This window comes from Pelobates fuscus, chromosome 3, assembly GCF_036172605.1.
Source record: "Pelobates fuscus isolate aPelFus1 chromosome 3, aPelFus1.pri, whole genome shotgun sequence".
NCBI classification, from domain to species: domain Eukaryota; kingdom Metazoa; phylum Chordata; class Amphibia; order Anura; family Pelobatidae; genus Pelobates; species Pelobates fuscus.
In genome coordinates, this window is record NC_086319.1 from 102,419,616 (window position 1) to 102,447,010 (window position 27,395).

At 42.5% G+C, this 27,395-nt stretch overlaps 1 protein-coding gene across 3 annotated transcripts in view; it reads left to right on the forward strand.

The window, feature by feature from the left end:
• Positions 1–27,395, forward strand: part of ARHGAP26 (Rho GTPase activating protein 26) — a 431,709-nt gene that overhangs the window by 259,148 nt on the left and 145,166 nt on the right. For all 3 annotated transcript variants that reach the window (XM_063447382.1, XM_063447384.1, XM_063447383.1), the window contains exon 18: positions 19,302–19,461. In XM_063447382.1, coding sequence (XP_063303452.1) covers positions 19,302–19,461 — 160 coding nt within the window. The remainder of the gene's footprint in view (positions 1–19,301; positions 19,462–27,395) is intronic.

The following is a 27,395-nucleotide window of genomic DNA, read 5'->3' on the forward strand; positions in this document are numbered from 1 at the left end:
AAAATGTTTTTGTGTAAAAAAAACAAAAACAAAAAAATCAAATATGAACGCTAACTTTGGCAAGCATTTGTGGCTACTACAAAAGACTGGACATACCCCATTTTGAATACTGTGGGTTGTCTACTTTTACAAGTTGTATGCCATGATGGGGTTAATTTTCATTCCTGGGCTGCTATACGGTCTCAAAGGTAACATAGGCCCAGCAAACCAATTTGTCAAATTTCCGTGTGAAAAGGGAAAGTCCTACATTTGACCCCAGTAAGTCTGGAAAAACAAAACATAAAACCTGTACACTGGGGGCACTGTTGTACTTGAGATGTTGCTGAACACATATTGGGTTGTTCTTTGTCAGCAACACATAACAGGAACCATGCCTAAAGTACATTGTGAGAGAAAAATAACACAAAATAATGACTACCCAAAAGTTTGGCAAAGACTGGTGGTAGAATTAGTGCATGGAAAGTGTTAAAACACCACCATTTGAAATACCCTAGGTGTCTACTTTTCAAAAATATATGGTTTGATGGGGGTAAATTATATTGTCCGGCTTCAAAAATGTCTCAAATAGGACATGGGTGCATGATGACCAGCTGTGAAAATTCCAAGTTGGAAAACTGGAATATGCACCCTCAATATAAGGTCTTTTAGCCCCCAGAGAACCCGACACACCTGTACATAGGTGGTATCACTGTACTCAGGAGATGTTGCTGAACACATATCGGGGTGTTCTTTGGCAGTAACCCTTAAAGTTCTCCGTACATGTATTCTTAATTTCTATGTGTGTCCAAAAATTCACCAATGTGTTTTTTTTGTTTTTTTTAATTTTGCATAGATTGGTGGTAAAATGGTTGCTTGAAAAGAGTCAAAATACCACAAGTTTAATACCTTAGGTTGTCTTCTTTTAAAAATATACATGTGAAGGGTTATTCAGGGATTCCTGACAGATATCGATGTTACACTTTAACTTGCGTTAATTTTGCAAAAAATGGTTTGTAAATAGCAACGTGCTACTTTCACTTATAGCCCTATAACTTTCCAAAAAAATCTAAGAACATGTTAACATTGGGCATTTATAAACTCAGGACAACATTTAGACGCTATTAAGCACGGGTGTTTTTTGGCGGTTGTAGATGCATTACAGATTTTGGGGGTCAAAGTTCGAAGAAGTGTGTTTTATTTTTATTTGAAAATAATGGTATCTTTAGAAAGACCATTTAATGGCAAGAAAAACTGTATATAATGTGTGGGTACAATAAATGAGTAAGAGGAAAATTACAGCTAAACACCAACACTGCAGAAATGTAAAAAGAGCCCTGGTGCTTAACTGTAAGAAAATTGAAAAATAGTCTGGTCACTAAGTGGTTCATAACATTTTGATTATTCCTTCACCAAGACTAGAATAATCCCTAATAACAGGAGTCTTCATATTTGCTATTTTAACGCCTAGACATAAAGGTAGAAGAAACATGCGCACGTGGCCGAAAATAAAACTTACTGAAAGTCGATTCCCTAATCCAATTGGCGGCTCAGAGAATATCTGTAAGGGACCCACCGGCTTCTAGAGCCACTGACCACTGACGCTGCAGCTCCCCGAACTGAATGTGCCCTAAAGGACGAAAGGAGCCATCGAACCCAACAAGTGCATGTAGGTGCAGAAATTGATTACTCCTCCAAAGAGTTGCAGAAGAAGCGACACCCCCAGAAGTTTGGTCCGATGCAATGTCCGTAGAACATGGTGAAAGGGGGAATGCGTCCACCGCCTCGCTGAGGGGATCCGAAAGCCAACTGAAGAACAAATCAGTCTGACGATTTGCCCTGGATACGAAAAGATCCAGATGGAGGGGACCTCAGGGAGTCTAACATTCGAAACACCAGAGGGTGAAGTTGCTAATCACTGGCGCCTCTCCAGTGTCGGGAGAACCAGTCCGCCACGAGATTGTCTTGTCCCTGGAGTTATTCTGCCACGAGCGTTAACTTCTTGTTCAGACAATACTGGTAGAGATCCTTTGGGAACCTCCCAACCGATTTATGTAGCGGAAAGCTGAGACATTGTCCATGCGAAGAATTAATGCAGAGTAGATGTCTACCTTGATGGCGGCTACCTTGGACATAGGAAGGCGGAGTACCGCCTGAACTGAATTCACCACAAAACCCAGAACTGGACCGCCTGAGAGGGGATCAGTTCCGACTTCTCTATATTTATGATGAACCCCAGGTCCTGGCGCAGGCAGAGCGTGAACTCAGTCTGTCGACGCAGGACGGTAGGGTCTTGCACTATTAACAGAACATCGTCCAGATAGAAGATCGACCTGATCTCTCTGGCTCTGTGTCGCTATGACCGGCCTCAACAATTTGGTGAAGCACCACAGGGCCGAACTGAGGCCGAATAGAAGGCACGTGAACTGCCAGACGTGTTCCTGCCAGGAGAGCTGAAGAAAACACCTGTCCTCACGGTGAATCAGGACCATGAGGTTAGCGTCTTTCAAATGTAGACTAGAGAACCAGTCGCCTTTGCAGAGCAGGTCTCTGAGGAGGTGGATGCCTTCCATCTTGCAATGTCGATAGATGACCTATGCGTTGAGGGCACGCAGGTTGATCACAGGGTGGAAGATATTTCTCAAGAAGCGAGGGGGACCTGTCGCCTTCTCCACCGCTCCCTTGTCCAGTAGGGCGAGCATTTCGGAATGAACCAGATCGGACGACTCCTTGTTCATACGTATAGGCCGTGGAGCAGAGACCTGAATTGGAGCTTCCAGAATCTGGACACGGTCTGCAGAACCCACAGATCTCCTGTGATGGCTTCCCACTGAGGGAAAAAAATGAGACCGTCTGGTAAATAATAAAGGACTCTTACCCGTGTAGTCGAAGCACCTCGGCTTCTGGAAGATCCTTGGGGAAACCGTGGAGGGTACTCTTACCGGGATAAGGAAGAGGAGAAGGACTCAGAGAGACGGGGGTCTGTTGCCTATGAAGGCAGCTCTGCTGGTGGTGCGGCCCCTTTGCCGACCAGCCCTGGAGGAACAACAGTCCCCTGAATGGAAGACCCACCTCCGGGATAGTTGTGCCTTATTGAGGGACGTGTAGATGGACACATGATGGTTCAATTCCTTCATGAAGGCATCCCCGAATAGTAGGCCTTTGGCATCCGGACTGAGCTCCTTAAAGGCCAAATCTGCTAACTTGCCATCTAGCAATAGTAGGCCTTGCGGCATTTGGAGTTGAGGGCCACATTGGCATTGCCCAGCAGACATACAGCTCTTGGGCCCACTCTCGGAGGAGATGAGTCCATAAGAGATCCACCGTGCAGAACATAATTTAGATCTAATTTCAAGGAGTTTATCCTGGGCAGAGGGCAGGCCCTGTTCCAGGCCCTTGCGTGAATCCTTCACAGATTTTGTCAAGGTGGCAAACACCGGGTCAAAATCGTGGGTAAGAACCACCTTGTCCGTTAGCGTCGGACGGGAACACTCGGCCCGAAGTTTTGCCCTTCCTATTTATCCAACTGGCAGTGAAGCCACTAGCGTAGTAACTCCGCAATGTTTTCTGGAGGCACCCATTCCGCAGAGCGAGGGAACTTGAGGAGACGCAGCTCGAGGAGTAGGTGATACATATTGGCAGCAAGGGCTCTCTGAGTCGGTCAGAAAGGAGCCCAACACAGTCTCCTTCACATTGCATGAACGGTGGTCAAGAAAACCTTCACCGGGAGATGCGGCACTCTAGCTGCCAGCCCGGTATTCCTCCAGAATGTTGTAGCCTGGAGCCCCAGAGAATGAGTCCTCATCCGGGCAATCGTCTTAACCGGGACCCAGTCTGGCAAATTTTGCAGGTATGCTTCCTTTTATCCGAGGGAGGGCAGTGGCCCTTCCACTGCTCTTGCATGCCGAGTCCATGTCAGCAGAGTGGAGGGAACCACCGAGTCAGAGTCCCGCGCATCATTTGGACCGGGCGCAGATCCTGGTGGGGCTGGTGAAGCTTCCCCATGGAGGGCAGCAAGGACTTTGGGTAAGGTATCCGCCAAGGCAGCACACAGCCAGGCCTGGAAGCACTCAGTGGCATGGACCCATATTAGTCAGTCATAAATGATGTCCCTGAAACTGATGTACGGTGGGTGTGGTACCTGGGCAAGGCTCGGTGGGGGTCACCCAGCATGCAAGAGGGGGTCACTCAACATGCACTAGCATATCCTGCAAATAGGCCAGCAGGGGGAGGGGGTCACCCGCAGGGTAAGTATCACAGGACGTAGGAGGCCAAACAGGCTAGTCAGAGGGAGGGGGTCACCCAACCCACAGAAGTGCCACTATTTTTTAATATGCAGCAGGATTATACATGTAATGTTTATTTCCCTGGAAAATGGAAAAAACCTGTATAGGGGGAACCAGAGGGAGAGGGGAGGCTGGCCACGCAGTCAGTCGGGTCAGCGGGGTCAGTGACACTGGCTGTCCGGAATACAGGAAGCCTCGCGTGACTCCAGAAAAATGGTCGCCACGAAAATTGAGCTCGGTCTACCGCATGGAACTGCGGGGTTCGCGAAAGTGCAGCGAGCGGTACAGAGGACGTTCGCGTGCCGTGGGTGCCAAGGGCCGCAGGAAGCAGTTGGGGGAGCAAGTTATATAAACTATTTTTAAAGAAGGTAAAGCAAATATGAAGCCTCCTGTCTTGCCATAAAATTCAGTTCAGCACTTGGGCAGAAAGCTGTAAAATGAATAGAATTTTTGTTGGTGCCTGAAATGGCCCTATAACCCTTCAATAGATGGGAGTAACTCACTTTTCCTGTTTATTTAGCAACTGAGAGCTGTAATATACACTACAGCATGCCACCACTCAATCTTAGGGGAAGTGTGTATATGTATGTATAGTATATGTGGCAAGTATAGTATTATATGGCAGTTATAATATTATCTGGAAAAAAGAAAGTCTATTCTACTATAAATGGAATGTGTGGAGGAGTAGTATGTATAATCTCTCCCGGAAGGGTGCATTGCCTTCCAGCAGTCATTCAGTCTGTACTTGTGTAGTACTTTACGGATAGCAAGAAGAGTGTGTGGGACGACAGCGGATTTTCCTGCCAAAGTGTCTATGGTCAGGTGTAGGGTGATGTTGAAGTTGCCCCCCAACACCAAACATCCTTCAGTGAACTACTACTGGAGAGTAGTTAGTTAAAAGAAATCTGCTCTGTACAGAGTTGGGCGAAGGAGAGAAAGGTTAGTCTCTTATAAGACGGTAACCAAGAAAACCGCAGTGATCTCTATTGGTAGCGATGTGTAACGAACTTGTAACCTCTGATGTGTCACTGGTCCTCTGACCTATTCGTAAGATGGGTAACCACATTCATATCTCTTGATAAGCTTAGGGATGATTCGAAGGAATGGAAGGAAGGTCTGAGGTGGGTTGAACTTCTGATAGGAGGGTCTCTCATCAGGGCCGTTTATGGGCAGATGAGGAATATTCTGTTAGACACCACATACACCCAGGCTGTTCCAGAAAAATTAGGCCTGCCCCATGGGGCCCCACCTCCATATGGTATACACATAAGGATTGAGGTCACCCTGCTTCGTCCCCAGGGACATCTGCCACTAGGGGAGCTTGTGTTGCCCAGGAGGATGGGTAGTGTCTGCTGGGGTGATTCGACATCCCCAATGTGGGATAATTGTGGTAGGATTAGAAGTAGAAAAAACATAGAACCTTCAAATGTTATTGTGTTAGTAATAAAATAAACATATCTATTGTGCAGACCATCTGGTTATGCATCTATATAAAATATAAAGTGCAGTGAGTGTCTGGGATTAAACTCACATTTACCAAAGTCTAATCACCCCTGGCTCTGGGTTTGAAAAAATGCAGTTTGAGAGGGATACTTACCGTGACAGGATAGATATTCTCAACTCTCAGGTGTGTTCGGCCAGACTGGTTCTTCTATATAAGTAGGAGGCAAGCAGAGAGGCCAGGACCCAATTTGAACAGTATTAATTTTAACTTTATTATAATAAAAAAGGTTAAAAATGTACCGGTACTTAAATCATGGTGGGTATTGCCAGCAAGGTACCCACAACAGAGTATGTAAAACAAGTAGAAACATAGAAACATAGAATGTGACGGCAGATAAGAACCATTCGGCCCATCTAGTCTGCCCAGTTTTCTAAATACTTTCATTAGTCCCTGGCCTTATCTTATAGTTAGGATAGCCTTATGCCTATCCCACGCATGCTTAAACTCCTTTACTGTGTTAACCTCTACCACTTCAGCTGGAAGGCTATTCCATGCATCCACTACCCTCTCAGTAAAGTAATACTTCCTGATAGTAGATGTCAATGTTCACTTCCGGGTTCCTCCGTAATTTAATCACATGGGGCTTTCTGGTCCACCTCTTAGTGGCGCACGTAGGACTAGTTTCGCCCACCTTTTTGCGCTTTATCTGACATCACGGTCTCATTCTCAGTCTTTTAAGTATTATGAACCACCTCCTCTATAATCTGATTGATCCATGGGTACAGCTATCTTTTCCCCTTTACTCCACCTCTTCAGTAGGCAGGATATAATGGCAGTAGGCTCCCCTGGAGATTAAAACTGTTAATACATTAATAATACTATTCGTAAATGAAAGGTGTGTTATATTATCAGAATTGCTGTGGTTTTAATATTTGACACGGGGGGGGGGGGGGGGGGGATATAATCATACAAAACAATATTTTTCAAATAAAATGTACTTGCCATCTTCTGTAACACACCTAATGAGCACAACAGCTGATGCCAGCTGCACACTTTACTTTGTGGTATACTGGCATCTATATCGACTGTGCATAATTTATGCTGCCTGAGATTAGTGGAAATTACGGTCCAGTTTTAATTACTGCACCTGATGTAGCTACTACCACACAGTGCAGTGTAATGGACAAATGTTTATCTATATCTCCGACATTGGTGTTGTGCAGGCTTATGCAATGTATGATCATATACTGTATATACTGCAACTAAATCCGTGACCTTTAAAGTTGGTGTTTAGTGAATGAGTGAGTGCTCAGAATCTTGTATGTCATATTGTTTATTTATACAGAGAGAGAGAGAGAGATTGTATCATTGTATCCTCAATATAGCTGCCATATAACAAGTTACTCTGTAGGATATACATTTCTACAGAGTAACTTGCTATATTGATGATACGATGTGCAGCCATGCTCCCTTGTAATAAAAACTGCTTTCTGCATTGGGGATTTTTGTCCACTTACTGCAATGATTGCCATTTGTAGATGTACTATAAACTTTCGACCTCTCTAATCCTTTATTTCTTATAAAACAGGCTTAGCCATGGTAACGCATACCACTACAGCCTTGTGTAAGTTGGTAAACATTGTACCTCTCTGCACAGCTTAAATGTTTCTGAATTTCTTAGTAATTTCTCTTTTAGAGATCCGTGATAGTCTAAAGTTTAGAAATCTGTTTGCATTGGGATGCCATGCAGACCTATGATATGAAATAACCTGAAGGCTCAACATGAATAAATACAATTTGCAGCAAACCTATGCTGTGTATAAACAGTAACTATCAGCAGGGTAACATTATCTGACATGCCCTGATCTCACTGTAAGAATGATAAAAATATAAAATTCTGAGCGATGACCATATATAAGCACATTTTTATTATCAAACCATACAAAACAAAAACATAAACATTTGTTGAATATCGCTTTGAACGCATACTGTAATCTTAATTTATTTAATAAAATCAACCAGTAGTTTTTACAGTAAGAGCAATAAGGATATGGGATTATTTGCCTGAGGAGGTGGTTTTATCAGAATCCATACAGATGTTTAAACTGCAATTGGATAAATACTTGCAAAAACATAACATACAGGGATATAACTTCTAATTAGTGGGGTAATAGCTGCTTGATCCAAGGAGACATCTGACTTCTATTTTGGGGTCAAGAAGGAATTTCTTCCTAGTTTGTTGCAAAATTGGAAGCGCTACAGACTGGGTTTTTTGCCTTCTTTTGGATGAACAGCAAAAACATATGTGAGGAAGGCTGAACTTGATGGACGCAAGTCTCTTTTCAGCTATGTAACTATGTAACTAAATTTTTATTTGTTTTGATATCCCTTTTCCGCTTATGTGACCCTTCCTCCCCCCCCCCCCCCCCCCCTCCAATTTCCCGTGTCACTCTGGCAGTGACCTGCAGTCTATAAAATATAGCCCCATTTGCATCCCCAGTACTATTTTTATAATCCATCCCTCATTGCAGTATTCTCCCAACACACAATGTATCTCACCGCTGAGTTATTCAGGCATTTCTAATCGATATTTCTTCAATTCTTAATTTTCACCCATATCCTTTTAATTTTTACTGCCATGTTCCTTTAATTTAGCCTCCTATTATAAAATTTACAGAAGTTACAAAACCTATCTGGGGCTGTGTATTTGTGTGATGGGAGTTGGTTATATGTTGATTACATCTTTGTATGTGACACGTTTTAGTGTGTGTGTGTGATGGGAGTTGAATAAGCAGTTATTAGGAGTTTGTATGATTTGGTAGAGAAATAAGTGGTGGTTTCTGTTTAATGTGGCCAAAAAGTAGGAAAGTAGGTCCCCAGATGTTTTAAAACTGCAGCAATTGGTTTAAAGCTACAGCTCCCATGATGCTTTGTCACTGTAAAGACATTCTAAATATGTGCAAAGCATCATGGGAGTTCTACAACATCTGGGAATCTACCTTTCAGTACCCCTTGGTTAGAGTAACCCTTCATTTATATTTCATTTATTGTCCCTTCCAATCTGTAACTTCCTCATCCCATGCAAATAGGAGGTGTTCTTCAAAGACTCGGCAACTTAAAGTGCAATCTGGGTTCAGTGTATTCACTGGGACCCCTAGAAGGCTGCTCTACTTCAATCAGTGAAGAAATATTTATGTGGACACTAACCGGGCACCGGTTATGATACGTACAACGTATTTCCAGCTCAACCAGTAGAATGAGCTGGATTCTCCAGAATTCCAAACGATTTGTCACTGACCTTTGCAGGAGAATGCCTCTCTCTATCTCACTGTCTCTCTTCCAATACTGTACTTCTGTTTTGTATCTCATTTCCCTTTACCCATTTAGTTGACCTATCTTGATTTATCTGTTTAAATGTGTTGGTATTAGGAGACAAAGTACATCAAAACTTGCCGAGTATTGCATGCTTCTGGTTATTGTTCAGTCTGCCATGTGCTTTTCAGTTCTTGACACGTTTAATGTGTCTTACGTGGCTTATTTTGCGTTGGGGAAAAATAAATATATGATCTTTGGGCATTCTTTATGCAATGCTGTCTCTATAAATTCTGTGATTGTCTTGTATTTCTGAAAAATGGGGATAGCACACAGATATACAGAATATACAACCTGTATATAATAGCAAATGATCTGGGAGGGATCTAAAGGACAAAGAATTACAAAAAAATGAATAAAATAAAAATGAATTAAAAAACAAAACGTTAGGACCTGAACGTTTTGGTTTTTAATTCATTTTTATTTTATTCATTTTATTTGTATTTTATGCCAAAACCTTTTTTTGCTGCCAGTTTACTGCTGCTCCATTTGTTGCTGTTTATGGATTTTTCCACACAGTTCCACTTGCTAGTGGAGATATGCTGACTGACTGCAGTTTGAATGCAAGTGCAATCAGTGCAATAAAGTGTTATTTCTTTTAACAGTACAGCTCTATATAGTTTCTTTCCCTTTGAGGATCTGATACATCAAGAGCATCCTGATTCTATTTCGGAAGATTCCATGTCCAAGAGGGATATATATTTTTGCCAGGATACCCCATAAGGAAAGGGGAGATGAGCGCAGATCACCAGTGGCTCTTGTAAGTTCTCTACCTTCGGGCCTGAGTCACTTGTCTCTACATACTTCACTATTTTGTAATTCTTTGTCCTTTAGATCCCTCCCAGATCATTTGCTATTATATACAGTTTGTATATTCTGTATATTTGTGTGCTATCCCCATTTTTCAATCAATCTATACTCTCACTTTGTGATATTGTATAGTTGTGTTGTGGTTTTTGTATATGCTATTGGTGTAAGTGAGGTACACTTTGGGGTTTTAGCACTTTTTCTCTAGTTCTTTTGGGTTCTATACAGTACATTTTTGTTATTTCTTGTATTTCTATTTGAATATTAAAAGAATCATTGTAGATATAGCAAATAACCAAAAGACTTACATTCTTGATAAACCAGAATGCATGTGAATATTCAGCTCAACTGCAAATTTCCAAATTTGGGTGTACTTATTTTTTGTCATGAAAAGATATGTAGGCCTAAATGTATTTTACACACTTTGTAAAATCCAGGAGGAGAAGTGCAACTGTGATCGGAGTCTTTACCAGTAGCAAAATGCTTGCAAAAGTAGCGTACCTACTCCATCTCAGAGCTGTTGTAAATTTGAGACCTATGTTTTGGTGTTTTTTTTGTTTTTTTTTTAATCACGGCCAAAATGTTTGGCAGCAGAGGATGCAGAAACCACCACTCACACCATGGACTGCATTGAGGATCAGCTTAGTTCCCACACAAAAATACATAATAGAAAAGCTGCTCTGAGTGTTACATTTTTGTGGTCTGTAGAAGTCCGCTCATTTATTGTAAGTGCTCAAAGAGCTTGTGCAAGCAAAAATCTATGTATTTATTATGGTTAAAGGACACTTCATTGTCCACATACAATTTTTTTTTTTAAATCACTTTTCAGTTGATTTTCCTTTGCAAGCCCCCCTTTTTTCCCAGCCCTGACTTTCTGTGGCTGTCCAATCACAGACTTCCCAATGCAGCTCAATGAGAAGTATTTGCAAGGCAGTTGCTCTGAGCAATTGACTACCTCTTGAGTTTAGCTCCACTGAGCTAACCAAACATAAAGTAACAGGGACATTTGTCTTATTGATAGCCAGGGGGTGTAACAAGGTTAATTAATAAAAATGCAAATTTCTATTGAAATCTGCACTTTTCATAAAATTAAAAAAAGAGCACACACTCATTACAGATAAAGCACTTCAGCAAGCTATTTTAGTGATTTAGGTATTTGGATTGTACCTTTAAGGCATGGACATTGCATACACAATTAATTACCTTCTACATTTTCTAAAATTGTAACACCTGCATAGCCAAGTGCCTGTAGGAGATAGATCCTCCCCAAATCAGTATCCATGAGGATCCATGAATCTGGGAACTTTCTACTCTAGCGTTTTGTGGGATATCTATTTCAGCCCCCAGTTGCAGTTCCACTCAACACATATTTTGGGTTCAGTTCCCGACTGCGACTCAGGTTCTCATCAAAAAAGAGAAGAGATGCTTGCTGCATGTACAACTCGCAAGGAGGTTGGATGCTATCCATCCTCTGTCACCACTGAGAGTGTTGGCAGTCTTGAAGGGACACTAGAGGCACCCAGACCACATCCTTGCCTGTTTAACTTTGCAACTTAACACATTACTGTTCTGTAGGATCGACAATGCTTACATTGCAGGAGTAACATACATCTTGTGGCTGTCTTTCTGACAGCCACTAGAAGCTTCTGTTGCAATAGCCAGATTAAACCTGGCTATTCAATCAGATGGTCTCATTGAGACCTCTTGATTGGCCCAGCACTGCACTTTGCCATGCATGCGCACTAACCTCCAAATGTTTCCTATGGTGAAACATTGGAGTAGCTGAGATCTACAAAGCGGCAGAGCTTGACCGTTGAGTCTGGCACGGCATTGGCTGAAAGGTAAACACCTGAACTTTCAAATCCTCATGTTGGGGGCAGGGGGGAGGGGAGGGAGATAAATAGGTGTTGGGACACTACGACTTTAGGAATACATGTTGGTAAATATCTCTGCAGTTTAAAAGGCGCACTATAGCATTTGGAATACAAATTGCTGTGTCACTCCACTCCACTGTAGTGTAGGACTGCAGCAAATTGAGGACTATAAGCACCATTACCTGTGCAATGAGCCACTTAAGGACCAATGGTGAGAAAATGGAATGTCTCTCATGTTAGCATTGCAAGCCTGTTTGAAGATTGAAATTCCAAATGAGCAGGACATTCCATGCACATCCAGGGTCTTATGGTTGTGATCTTTAAGGGGTTATGAATGTATTATCGGAATAACGGACACGACAGATTTTGATTGAAATACTTAAGTGAAATGAATATTGTAATAAGATCCTCGTATCAGTATAGGTTACATGCTAATATAGTTGAAAAGAGCGCTAATCCACCCCCTGGCACTCGATCGTTGCCATTCCAAAAGTAGGACTGGGTTAGGTTTAATTGCACAATATCGTGGTGGAAGCAGATTGACTAAGGCCTAAGCTGTCAAAAATCAGAAGTTTTAACTACCGTGGAAGGGGGGGGGGGGGGAGCATCCCAAGGACACCATTCTAGAGGCGAGCTGGCCTTGATCACAGTACACTTGTTCATTTCGTTCCCCCATACAGCAGACAGATCAAATTTATTGGATGTTTTAAATTATTTTACAGCATGCCCCATGATGGCGGCTCCAAGTGCTCCATAGCGCTAGTAATTTTCAAACAAACTCAAAGAACAAGTCATGTTGCTAATTGTTCCCTTTATGAAACTTCCCAGTGAGAAAAATATATACTTCAGGGCTGTATTTTTGGAAAGGTTATACTGAAAATGGCCACAATTTAAAATATGTCAGCAGCAGGCTGTACCACTGTAATGCTCAGCAGGGTCTACTATTTAAAAAGTACTGTGGAAGTGAATGATTAATACCAAAAGAAAGTGGGAAAGAAACTTCTATTTTTGGTATTTTTTCTATTATTTGACAGGCTCATTGTAACAAGTAATAGTCATTGAAACATCCCATTATAATTCAAGGTGAAATCTGAATGTAGCCTTTAAAAAAAAAAAAAATTTTAAAAAATTAAAAAAAAATTAAATACACATCTGTATATAAGCATGAAACTTGAGTTTCTGCATGCTTAAAACAATTTGCTCTTCTCTAGGCATTGCAAATGTTTGTGCTATTTCAGATTTTTGCACATTAGAAGAACTGAAAAGGTTAAACATGATGATCACAAGGCTTATTTGCGTCATGCGATGCTGTGTTGAGATGCGCTGTGCTCTATTGCATAGACCTTACCATGGCAACAAGTGTATATCTAGAAAACGTGTGCTACGTACACCCAGATCAGAGGAAATTGTCAGTGTATTCAATTAACTTGCAGACATCACAAGGAAAGGAGACAGAATTGTCATTCTTGTTTTTGTTTTTTGAGTTTATTTTTATGTGTATGTCAACCCCTCCCTTTGTAAAGGATTAGGTGTGGAAGGACAATATCACCTGTTCTCTGTGTGTACCATTGTTCCAAACCTTTTTCAATTACACACTGTTGCTTAAATTCTGCAATTTGGTTTTCTGTTCACTTCTTCTATTTGCTTTTTACCCCTTCAGTGGTATTCACTAAACTAGGAAGAGTCCAGATTCAAATAGCAGATTTAAAATTTTAAAGGAAATCACCATAACCACTACAGTGCACTGTAGTGACTATGGTGTCAGAAGTGTCCTGGCGTGCTCCCATTGTAGTCTTACCTGCAGTCTTCCAAAAGTGGTTATGACACAAACGATTACGGATTAATGACATTTTAGTCCAAATACTAACTAACTGAATAAAAATTTGTGGTAGAAATTAACACAAATTCTTTCAAGCGGAAGTGCAACGCTAAAATAATTATTAAAAACAAAACAAAAAAAAAACAGATTGGGCTGTAAAAATACCATTGTACGTATTACCAGATTCTAAAAAAACAAAAACAAAAAAAAAACGGTTCTCTGTTAATGGGAAATGCACCCCTTGGTAGACAATTGCCTCACTCAGAATGAACATCTGGAAGCTGGGGAAGATGAAGCTCCAGGCCAAAGAGGGCAAGTGAGGCATTTAATGATAGATATTTATGGATGTTTTTTTCTTGACAAACTGTTATTGCAAATCCAAACCATGTTCAAATTTTATACCTCCCAAATGTCCCAGGTATAGCTGCACTGTCCCAGATTCGGGATCCTGTTGTCCCATCCCAAGTTAGTTCTATTACTGCGCTGTGTAACCTAAGGGCATTCAGCCCATGATCAGAGAGCTTCAAGAGTTCTTTGCTCAATAGTGTTTGAGTGGGTCTCCCCAGAATATGTCAGTCAGCCTGGAATGTGTGCATTGTTCTGCAAGATGTGCCCATTGAACTGACCTATTCATTATCCTATACTCCTTACAATGGGAGTTATAAGATCTGGTTGTTATCGGTGTGCATTTAGTGACTTTATATGCTGTTTATTTTCATAATTACACATAGGACTAGTTCTGCCGTAAAAAAACATTTGATTTCCAAGCACATTAGTTTTTATTTTAGAAACCTACTCTAATATTTATCCGTTTTATTAAAGGGACACTAGTCACTAGAAAAACTACAGCTTAATGTAGTGGTTTCTCTGTCTGTAGCCTATCCATAGAGGGGTTTCAATGTAAACGCTGTCTTTCAGGGAAAAGTCAGTGTTTAAATTGTTGCCTTGTAACAGCTCTAGTAGCAGCCACTCAGACGGCCACTAGAGGTGTTTCCTTTGTCAATGCTGCACACAGTGATTGCACGAAAAGGAAGTCAATATTTATTTGCTTACATGACTGAGTTATTGTGCCTTCTGCAGGCCTACACCCGTAGCGAATAAGGGGGGGGAGGGGAGAGAGTGCATGACTGCTGTCCTGAGGGGTTGGCATAGCAACCGAAAGGATACAGTTGGTTTTACAGTTTGAGAATTCTGTGAAAATTACCGGACTACTGGTGAACAATGCTGAGGGAGCCTGGCAGTGTCGTTCCTTTGGTAGTCCCTGTAAAAAATACTTCTTTAAATTGAGTTTAACTCCCTGAGTTAACCAAAAAAAAAAAGACAAATTACTTTTACCTTCTACTGAGCGTTCAGGATGGCCCACATCCCTGCTGTGTCTAGGGAGGCCTTGCTTACCCTATTGCAGGCCTTCTAGAGGACCCATGGGACTGAATCTTTCAACTCTCTGCTCCAGTGTCCAGGGTGAGCAGGCTGCTTAGGAGGGGCCGGTGCAGGAGGTGCAGACCAGGAGTGGACATTGGGCCCGCCATTCCAGACCGCATTCCAGACTGTCCGGTGCAGAGGTCCAGGGTCGGTGTATCGCCAGAGGGTCCGGGGCAAGTGAGGTTGGCTCCAGGCGGCAGGATACGGCCTTTGCGAGGCGGAGGAATGGCAGCAGGTGCTGTGGAAGTCAAGGTGGCTGGGCTGGGCCTGGGCAGAAAGACTGAGGCGAGGTGAGGTCCCGCAGTACTTACTCTGCTCTCCCTGTGGCTGCGAAAGTGACGTCAGCGCGTGCGGCAGCACGCAGGAAGAGACGGAGCGCTGTTTGCCAGAACTCGGGTGGCGCGGACGTGACATCTGCACATCCCGGAACAAAGAAGTCACAGGCCCCGCCGAACCCTGAAGTCCCAGAGCCCCTTGGTCTGGGGAATCGGAGGAGCACCACTTACCCCCGGCAAGTGGGTCAGGCTAGCGGGTGATAATGGGTTGGTGGAGGATCTTGCCGGCTTCTGGACCAGAGACCAAAGAGCACCAGCATGGATGGACCTGAACTCCTTGGGGTGTGAGTCGCCGCACCCCTGGCGGAACAGCAGGCAGGCGGACTGCAGCACCCTCACAGCAAGAAGGACCAGCATTGGAGCCTGGGATAGAGAGACCCCTTCTCCTGAACCATGAGTTGGAGTGCGCTCGCGCTTGGCAGGAGTTAGGGGGGAACTTAGGGCTAGTGGGGGAGAGTCAAGGAGAAATGGTGTAATTGCTGCGTTTAGTGCTTGGCCGGTTGGCATCTGTGGGGACCGTTGGGGCTGCGGGTTTGAAGTTTTGTTCCTCGTGGGTTACAATGGTCAGATATTTTGGCACAGTTAAACAGTGTCTAACTTAGCCTTTGAGCTGTTCACGGTGAGGTACCGGCTCGGTTGGTTTTGGTGCTTTTTTTCTGAGGGCTATTATGGTGGTCAGATTCCTTTTTGGTGCTATTCCCGATTGTATAGTGGTGGTCAAGTTCTGGGTCTCTGCTTTGGCAAAGAAGCGTGTTCTTTTCCGTACAGATAACCTTGCGGTTCATGTCGTTAACTAGTTATCTTTGGGTTCTCTTCCGGGATGGGCCTTATTGCGACTGTTGGTTCTGCATTGCTTGGAATTTAATATTTGGAGATTCGTTCCAGTGCATGCATATGGGTTCTTATCCATTCACTAGAGTGTTTATGTTGGTATTGTGCTCATTAGGAATAGATGATAGTGTTTATTCAACTCATTCATTTCACATCGGTCTGACTTTTCAGGCAAGCAGGTTAGGTCTGTCAGACCATTTGACTGCTGGGTTGGTGGGAATCGAGCAGGTTTTTGATTGTATGTTCGGCCTTTAAAAGGTGCTTTTATAGGTGCCTGGGTATGTTTATTTCTTTATTGCTAGATATTCTCTATATGTTTGAATCCTTGGGCATTCTTTTATTTATTGGGCAGCTTGTCAGGTAGACCAGAGGTCGTATGACCAGGATCTTTACTTATCACCAGGTGATGAGGTGGGGTTGGATCAGGGGGTTGCACTGACAACAATTTTATCTGGAGTGATCACTTTGGCAATATGTGACGGAACCAGTTATACTGATGATCCCTGCTGGTGGTAATTACCTGGGTCAAGAGCGCGCAACGCAAAAAGGATGGATGTCGCTTCAACATAACAATATCATGATTCGTACAATGATATTGTACTCATGTTGAGTTAGGTGAGAACCATAATTCTATGCGTACTGATTTGGTAAATCTTACTCTTGTCGGTTTGGATACATTTAATATGGGGTTACAATCGATAATTGCACTGGCTTTGGGGGACACATCCCCCCTCCCTCTAGTTAGGGGTTGGGGACTGCGGTGGCAGGTTTCCTGCGCCAGCAAGTTTGGTAAATGAATAATGCCTGGACAGGCTTGGGGAGTCGCAGCCTGAATTTGGTTGATGACGAAGGACAGGCTGAAGAGGCTCTTGAAGAAGTTTAAAGTGTACCTGTCTGCTAGGTAAAACCAGCAGCTGACCGTATTTGGTTGTGCTGGTTTAAATAAAGCTGTGGCTGTTGCCCTTACCCACTTAGCATGGTGTTGTGTTACTTATTGGGAATTGAAGGGTAACGGGATTTGGTGATCAAAGGAGTTAGCAGTCAAGTGCCTGCTTGTGCCATCTTTGCACCTTCTTAAGCGGCACTATCATCATCTGGGGACTTTGCATTATTTGCAAATACCATTAACATTGCTTAGGGTCCGGTGGCTGGGGAGCTGGCAAATGTGAGTTTTACATACCTGTACCTCACGGCAATGTCATCCTCTTCTTTCCGGCCGTCTTCTGCTCCTGGCACTTCAGCTTCCAGGTAGTCAATGTCACAGCAGAGAGCTCTATGTACTGCTACTCCTGAGCTGATACTCCCAACATATTCACTCAAATCTGTTAGACTGCACAAAATCAGGACTAGCCAAATCTTTCCTTTTCTGCTTCCCCCGCTATCATGTGTAACTGTTCCCTTCTAGTATCTATAGAAAGCAAGATGTTGGTGAGATAAATTGAGGTACTTGTCTTGAAAGACTGTGTAGACATCTGCGTGATTTATTTATGTATTCTGATATAATCATACTAGTTAAGTTATACACTGAATTTGAGAACATTTCATCAGCCTAACATATTGGTGATAGAAAGTGTCAATATCTGTACACAATCTATGCACAAACCTGATGTTTTCTTTTAATTCAAATCATTTAGAAGTAAGTTATACATTTGAAATTAAATGTTTGTTTATTTTTTTTTATTATTTTTTTTAATTCTTTATTTTTCTCAAATCACATGAGGTATCAGGCAAACAGCATTTCAAGGCATTATAGTGCACAGTATTAGAATATTGCGACAGTGTTATGTTGCCTTCTAGAGTGCCGGTGAGAAGAGGTGTTTTTGTTTTGTGATGTGAGCCTAACAGTGGGACGTAGGAGTGGAGTTGGGTTGCCACCGGGTTGTACATCTTGAGCGTGATACGAGTGGTTGGTATACCTGTGGCGTGTGTGTATGTCCCTTCCCTCTATGAATAGGTGTGTGGCCTGTGCGTCCGTGTGAATTATGAGGGGGGGAGGTTTAGCAATGTGTGTAGTCTGAGTGGGTGTCTGGACGGTATGGTATGAGAGGTCTGCTGTGTGTGTGCATGCTGAGTAATGCGGGAAGATTGATTGGGCCCCATTTGTTTGTTTCGGTGTAGGCGAATCGGGAAGGGGAGTGGTTCGCTCTGTGTCCCCTCCAGTTGGCAGTATGTACTGTGGGTGAAGACAGGGGTGGCATTTAGCGACCTTAGCGGCAAGAACATATTATAACAATAAAACTTTTCAACTTGTCGTCATAAGTTCGTTATTTGTGGTAGAGAATATGTCCAATTGAAAGTCCTGGGGTCAGCAGGACTAGCGAGGATAGCCCGCTCGGCAAGTCCCTGGTACATTGGAGGGTCTCAGGCAAGGGTTCAGTCTCTGCTGGAGGTCGGCTTCCTCTCACTTAAGTCCCCGGTCCAGTGGATGAGGAGAGTCTCGCTGACCTCGGTATAAACTCTTTGATCCCGGCCGGGAAGCTTTCAGTAAAATTTCCATGATTGTGATGATTAAGTAGAAGGAGATTCTATCAATTTGAATGGTTCTTAACAATTGTGATAACATAAGAGTTCCAGTGATTTTATGGAATTTGTCTGTCATGTATGATACTTGCACTATAATTCTCCCAAGGGCAAACATTCAACTTGCGTGGTTAATGAATACGTGAACCATGCGATTCTCTCATTATACGTCTGACACCATAAGTTAAAAATGTTGGTTAAGTATTTTGTCATAAAGGTTTCCATTACATAACACTTTACTTGAAAATTACCCAAGTTTTCCTCTTTAATAGGGAAAATCCAGTCGCTTGTATTTTTGCATGGTTAAAAGTGCATCACCAGGAAGAACCACCAATCTTGCTTTCTAACGATAATGGTAACAAAGAAAGTCTACCACAGTGATTGAAGTAGCTTGCTTCTTTATTAGTTTCTCCCAAAAGAAAGAGACAAGCTTTGAGTTGGTCAAATAGCTGTAAAGTCCTGATGCCCAAGACAGCACTCAGAAGCAATCATATTGGCTGCTATGCTTGTTGGGTTTTGATTCTTGTCATTTCCGAATAGTAATAAAACATTAAACAAGATATATATTGTTAATGTCACATACATTTTTTATAAATGTACATTGTTCTCTTTCAGTGTCGCTAACCACCACAAACAAAACTTGATGACTGTGGCCAACCTGGGTGTGGTTTTCGGGCCAACTCTTTTACGTCCTCAAGAAGAAACTGTGGCAGCCATTATGGATATCAAATTCCAAAACATTGTGGTTGAAATTATAATTGAACACCATGAGACGGTAATGACAAACAAAGACATTGTGTCTTGTATGGCGTATGTGATTTCTCCACATTGTACCATAAAATGCTAAATAATTTAATGAAAAAATAATCAAAAATTATTTTCCTGTAAGGCCTGTCTGTCTGTCGATTATATAGATTTTTTTTTTTTTTGCTTTCACTTTTCTCGTTATTTCTTTTGCTTTTATATTTTATTTTATATCCTGTGAGGGGGATAAAAAAAAAAAAAAAAAACCTTTATTTTTGCTTTCATATATACATATGGTATTGCTTCATAATTATTTTGCTGCTCATATAGCGCTTATTCAATGTTTTAATTTTCTTCTTTTTTTTTTAAGGCAGTTTACCCTTATTGCATTTAAAAACTAGATTGATTGATTGATTGATTCCTTACTAGGGCTGTCTGAATTCACCCTGTACGTGCATTAGGCCATCAAAGTTTTGATGGTCAATACCATAAACAAACCTGTTCGGTCACTTGAACTTGACATAAAGATGTAGACTAAAGAAATGTTTACCAGAATGTACAATGTTTTGATAATTTACTTGGTGTTGTTTCTGGTGTCTGCCGCAACCAGCCAAGTGTGTTCATCCCTTATATTTGTCATCTATCATCATTCTATTCAGAACGTCTGTCAGCCCTGTGAAGGAGGTGTTAGCTCTTCATCCTGAGCCATATAAAAATGACCTCTTCCCTGCCAAGATTATATTTCATTAGCGGCTAGTGATCCTTCACAAAGTAATTAACAGCTGATAATCTCTAAAGCCAGCAATAGAAAGAATTGTCCTGGTGGATTCAGGAGTGCTAAGCCTTGAAATGACACTTTTCTGTGACTGATCTCTTTTATCTTCCAAGCGCAGCTCGCCAGACATGCATAATGGGCTTTCAATCATCATCCGTACCACTTTAACACATCAGCTAAATCATGGTTGGCCAACTACAATCCTCTGGCTGTAGTTGCTGTCATCTAGCACAAGGTTGTCCAACTGTCATTCTACTTTTTGGCAACCGTCGGGGGCTATAGTGGCGCCAAGAGCAAAGAAAAACTAGGCTTTATTGTATAATAGTCTTATTACTGTTGCCTAGTATCTTAGCTTGTGCGTCTGCAGGTTTTGAAATAAAATATTCTCTATCTATCAGGCAGGCATGTACATACCACCCAACTATTTCCCAGAACAGCCCCATCCCTTGTCACAATCCTTTTTGTCCATTTGAAATATTGGGGGGTATGCTCCATGTGCTTGATTGAATATTAGTGGTGGAAGATTTGGTAAATGTGCCATGGTGTCTGTCAATCTGTCAATTGCAGGGTTAATTTTAACTTTTCAGGTCTTATCTGAATTTCTAAAGTAATACAACTATTGTACTCTTGGACTATTGATTTATGTTTTATTACTTTTAAATGGTGTATAGTTTGGGATTCTTCTTTGTTTTTGTTTTTTGTATTGGCCTTGAATGCTGCTAAAAAGTCTTAAGTTGCTCACCTCTGTAGATTTTCTTTTTAGCTTGATTGTGCTGCAGACATTAGTTGAATTAAGTTAGGTACATAATTCAATCTATTCAATCAGAGAGAGATTGTGGTTCTTAAAAGTATCAGAGAAGATAAATGGGAGCTGTAGATCTAGAGTCTCCACCAACATCACAATCACTCAGCTATATTAACAAAATCCATTTCCAGTTTTATGTGTTTACCATTATTAAACCAACATCATTTTAATTAAAATAGTACATACACAATATAAATCTTTATATTTTTGGGGGGTATAATCTAAATGTGAGTTGTGAGAGTCAGTTGGTTATTGACATTGTGTGGGGTGTATTGATTGTGCTCTAGTAAATAATACCTACTTGTGTACCTTAAATGCTTAATTTTATTTTATTATTATTTTTTTTAATGTAGATACAGACTTGGTCACTTTCTTGTTACTTATTTATTCTCGGCTTTAAGTACTAAATATATTATTTATGTATATGTCACCATTATAGATAAAATATTTTTAGAAATTCACACTGATTTCCTGTGCTGAATTGCTGCCATACAAACTTTTTTTTATTTGTTTTTATTTAAATAAGCTTATGGCAGTCACCTTATCTCTGGTCTTATTGAGCACTTAGGAGGTTGTTAGTGCTTGCTCTGTACTTGCTCGTGATGTACTTAATCTCCTCCACTTTTTTCCACAAGCTTAGTAATACTAGTTTGTCTTTTCCCCAAACTATGGGGAAACAGAGCACAAGCATTGAACAAGTAAATAAACCTAATTGTCATACGTTAGGCATATGGGTAAGTAGTAAATACAACCAATATGCAAGGAATCTGTGAGCAATAAGGAACAAGTAAGAGCACAAAGAGGGAACTGTTTGTGAGAGATGGGATTGACTGCATCACATTTGCTCCATGTGCCATCTTGCATTATTTTGGCATCATTCGTTTTGCAGTAGCGTCCAAATACTGTATTATCTTTTGAGCCATCCATAATTACAGCAATTACGAATTGTGCATGTTTCTTTGCTCTCCATAGTTGGAGTTATGAGTAGAGGACCTTGTAGCCACTTAGTGCTAAGTAAGCTAGCAAAGAGTGACTTTGTCACAAGATCTGTATAAATTTAGACCTACATTTTTGTAGGTAAATGGAGTTGTGTTAAAACCGTGCACTTTGTAGTCATGGTTATAAAAGTAACAAGCATGACCTTTTAACTCTATTGCATTCGATTTTTACCCTTATTTACGTTCACCTCATTATGTGTCATGTCTTAAATCCTATCGTTTTGCCCTTGCATTACTATTGTGTTGTGACCGTAATGTCCCATCTCTTCCGCCAGGGTCTGAAAAGACTCTGACAGCATCATCCTGCATGCCCCCTGCCAATTGTGATTGAAACTGCATAAGAGGGAGATCGCATTGTCATACTGAAAACAGCCACTAGATGGCAACCAAAGGGCACACTCTACTGTTTTAGCAGGGAATTCTCTCTGCTGAGATCCGCAGAGGGATATTTCTTTACATTTAATGCAGGGTTTGGTTAAGTATTAGCTTAAGTGTTGTGTAAGGGTTAATGCTGGGTTAGGGATAGTGTAGGGATAGTAGTAAGGTTCAGGTAGGTGTACAGTTGGTTAAAGTTAGCAAAGGTTACATGTATGGTTGTTATAGGGTTAAGGGAGTTGGGATATGGTTAGTGTTAACTGATTTATCAATTAGGACTGATATGTGAATCTATTTTGAGTAATTTTCTTTTAGTTGCAATTGCTAAAAATTATAAGCTAAAATGTGTAAAAAAAAAGTAATATTGTGTTAAGGGTTTCTTTTATATACACCTAACTATTAAAAGTACAAGTTAAAAAAAAACATATAGAATATTGAGATTTAATGTGGTTTATTTAGTGCACTGTGACTCCAACCAGAGCTCTCATCCAGGTGTTAAATGTCACACATTAGTTGCCTCTAAGTTTAGCTTCAATATCAATGTCAACGAACTGGCTAATCTACCATTTGCTAAGTGACCATTATGAGTCAGGTTACCATTGTCTGCCAGGGTCATATCTAAAGAAACATTAAAGGAACACTATAGTGTCAGACCTGTTGCTCACCTTTTTTCCCATGCCGCGCTGGTCTGGCCGAGGCTGGCCATGCCTCCATAACGGAGATTACCAGTCTTGCAAAATGCTGCACTGCACCATAACATCTAAGTGGCAGAGAATTGAGCAGTGAGACTGCAGGGACATGAGTAAAATACATGATTTATATACCATAACTGCTAAAGTTGTTTTGGTGCTTCAATGGTTATTTTTGCATGTCATTACTTTACTCTAAAAACAAGATAAGTTTTATGTTTTTTTCAGTTTGTTTACTTCATTAAACAAGTTTTTTTAGGTGGAATTTTCATGTATTTAAATATTTTGTAAGAAAGGAGATCAGATGAAACATGAATAACTTTATATAACGTTTGTAACTTTATATGCTAATATTTCATTGTTACATCTTATTGAATGCATCTTCTTTTTTTAATTGTAAGAGACCAAGTTACAAACAGCAGTGCTATGCATTGGGCAGGCATATTAAACACAGTTGGCTAATGGTTTTTAGACAATATCTCTCTCTTTCCTCTTTGCTCTTCCCGCTGGCATATTTGAGTAAGGAAGTAGACATTTGCTGCAGTAATTTTTGCAAACTTATAAAATTAGAAGGTAAACAGAGGGACCACCTTGAACCATAATCTATGCAAGAATCTTAAATTGTTAAATTGTCTTTCAAATCATTCACTAACAAGTAACTTGTGTTTGAAAAATATTTGCATGTTTATTTGAAACACAGGGTTCATAGTTTGCACATACATTTATGATAAAGTAGCAATTTGTGTATAGATTGTTGTTCAGACCAACTTAAAAATTAAATCTATTCGGGGGGCGGAGCCTGGACGCCGATGGAGAAAGACGTGTGAAGCCTGAGCTCTCCCGTCCACGAGCCATAATCAGCAAACATCGGCACCTTTACCCGACCATCCACTCAAATATCAGGGGTACACACTTACCAGAGAACCCCCCAAACAACATCGCCATGGGAGGCACTAAAAAAAGAAAGGACACCCCCTTAACGGCTTCGATGTTCCGCGCCACCAGGGAACAAGGGCGGCCATCTTTGTCACAAGAGGCCCAAGAATCCGGGGCAGAAACCGACGAAAGTGAAGCCCCTGACAGGGACACATCAACAGCCTACCGCACACCACGAGAGCCGCTCACCAAAGCCGACCTCCGCCAAATGCTGCAAGACGCCACGGCAGACATAAAGGCACACACGGCTACAGAACTGGAGCGACACATCTCAGGCCTAAAAGGAGAAATCGAGGCCCTTAACAACCGCACCACCCAGGCAGAAGCCGACATCACACAAATTAAAGCGAACACCACCCAGCATAAACAAGACATCTTTTACCTAAGTGATAAAGTGCAATTTCTGGAAGACCGCCTGGAAGATCTAAATAACCGTTCACGCAGGAACAACATCAGAATAAGAGGTATGCCAGAAACTGTGGACACAGACGCCATCTTACCCACATTGCAAGATCTGTTCTGGTCCTTACTCCCACACTCCTCAGACCAAGACAGGGAGATAGACAGGGCGCACAGGGCCCTGCGACCAGCAGCCCTCAATCCATCAGTCCCCAGAGACGTGATAGTCCGCCTCTTACACTTTGCCACGAAAGAAAAAATCATGGCGGCGGCCAGAACAGCACAACCAAAGCATGGGAATCACACACTTGCCTTCTTCCAGGACCTAGCCCCTACAACACTAAGGAAAAGAAGGGACTTAAAACCCCTTACAGTGGCCCTGACGCAACAAGGGCTAAGATACCGATGGGGCCACCCCTTCAAACTCCAAGTACGCATTGGAGAACAGGAGCATGTCCTACATCACCCAGCGGCCATGGAGGACTTTGCAGCGGCCCTGGGGCTACAGCTCGCCACCATAGCACCGCCAAGAGACCGCCGCTACAACAGCGAAATCAGAGAGGCCTACGCGACCGACCGCCCTCACCCATCGCACCGACACCAAACAAGGAAAGGGCCTCCACCGACAACCGGGACTGACAACCAGGCCACTGGGACTTGACCCAAACGCTCACGGCCCATGGACTCTCTCTCTATCCAGTGGACCATACCGCTGTAAACCATACAAGGACTCAGGCCTGTATACCCTAAAGGGTCATAATGTTGAAATGTTTTTTTTCTTTTTTTTTCTGTTTATACTCATTCCCGTTACGAGGTTTTAATATGTGAAATCATAGGCTGGCACGCCTTCACGCAAAACACGCCAGATCAGGGGGAAAAAGGCTTAAGCTACCAGCCCTGCCGAAAATCCCCGTCCCTACCTCCCCCTTTTTGCGCTACCCTAGCAATCACCCACAACACTGGGCCGCTTGGAAGACGAGGGTTTGGCGGACACCACTTTACGGCCCGCGCCACACTCCCTCTACCCAGCGAGCCATGATATAACCCGCCACCCGGGCACGCTGGCCCACCCCGCGAAAAGGCCCAACACAACTACTCTGGGTAGCGCTACGCTACATGTAACAGGGCACATAAATGACAAGGCGCTATCTCCCCCCCCCCCCCCCCCCCCAATTGAGACAGGGGTACCAAACAATGCTGACCCCCTTTTTACCATAATTTACCTTGCTAGGACTCAAATCCAGCGGTAACACTATCCCCCCTTCACGGTGGCACAAAGGTCGGTAGACACGTATTCCCTACAGCGGAACCTACCGCTATACCTCATACGGGGACGCAGACCGGTACACCCATTCATATTACAATGTTGAAATATCTTACTGTTATACTGTTTATGCTCACCCTTGCTACAAAGTTTATATGAGAGGTAACAGACTAAAGCACCAGCATATTAAACATGCCAGACCAGGGGACCAAGCCTAATCTAACTAGGCCACAGACAACCCTCCCCCTCTATCTCTCTTTTCACAATCCCCCATAGCACTGAACCGCCAAAATGGCGAGGGTATGGCAGGCCCAAATCACGTCCCCAATACTCAGCAGGCCATGGCACGACCCGCCAGTATGAAAAGCGGACATAACCCGAGCCACGGGCCAACAAGACCACTAATCTCTACCACCAGCCACCTAAAGAGCCACGAGCTTAAAAATCCCCAAGGAGGTCAACCTTACCACAGATGTTATAATAGCCCCTATCCGCTTCAAAGATACTCCTCGGCTGTACACGGCCATTATGATGACTGGCGTATCTTGTCCATACACTACACAGTCACTATCTGGCTCACACAGAATTGATAAACCTACCCTTTTGCAACCGATTATAGGATACAGATGTTTGATTATTTACTACATGTACTGTAACGAAGCTAACAATGTTGCTACTGTACTACCTTTTACTTGCTAATATTGTTTTGGTGTTCATCACTTTATATTTATATGGCTGCTCCCACTGTTGCGAGACCTGCGTGTCTCCTATTTTACTATCTTATCGCATTGTTATACGTATCCGATGACACGAATAAAAGCCGTTTGAACACCTAAAAATCCCCAAGGCGTTTAACGCCACCGATATTATGACGTAAGAGTACTACGGCACTATTCCCCCATCCACTACGACATGAGTAACAATTAGCAATACTCTGCCCATACTAGGACCAAGAGGTTATAACCCGCTCTATATTATGGCACAAAAGCCAAGGGACACTCTTCTCACCCAGCAGAACCTACCGCTAAATCCCGGATGAGGACTAAGAACTATCTACCCCAATAGGTTGCACTGTGTAAATGTTATATGGTTATACTCCTCAAGCTCGCCCCAACTGTGATATTAACAAGGGAGATACAGCCTAGAGTAAAGGTACACAAAACACACCAGCAAAGGGGGTCCCCCCCTCAGAGGTTACAAATGCACAGTCACCACTCAGACATAAAGCCGATAACATAAAGGAAAACCCAGAGTACCGACCACCATGGGCCCCCAGTTACCTAAGCTCACCCCTCGTCTGATAACAAAGCCTAACGATATGTACACTCTCTCCACAGATCCACAGAACCTATACCACCTCTACACACCCGGCCATGCCGAGGCCTCCTCCTAAACGCAACCCCAGCCACCGGGCCACAATGACCCGCCAAAAGAACACGATTAAGGTAACACACCCATGGCTCGGAGAGGACGGGAAGCGAGGTTCTATCCCTTCCAGACACCTCCGACTCAACTCACACAACCTACCCTTAACTACATCCACCTGGTAACAAACGACCAAACCCGCTTCCATCTCCAACGGGTCCATAGAACACCCACGAGGGACCAGGAATAGGTTTGCACCGATACAAGGGCACCTACACCCCCTCTACCTCCGCCCCCACCTCACCTGGCAGCGTAGGTATAAGACCAGGACATATCCGACCCTCCTCCCGACCCAAAGG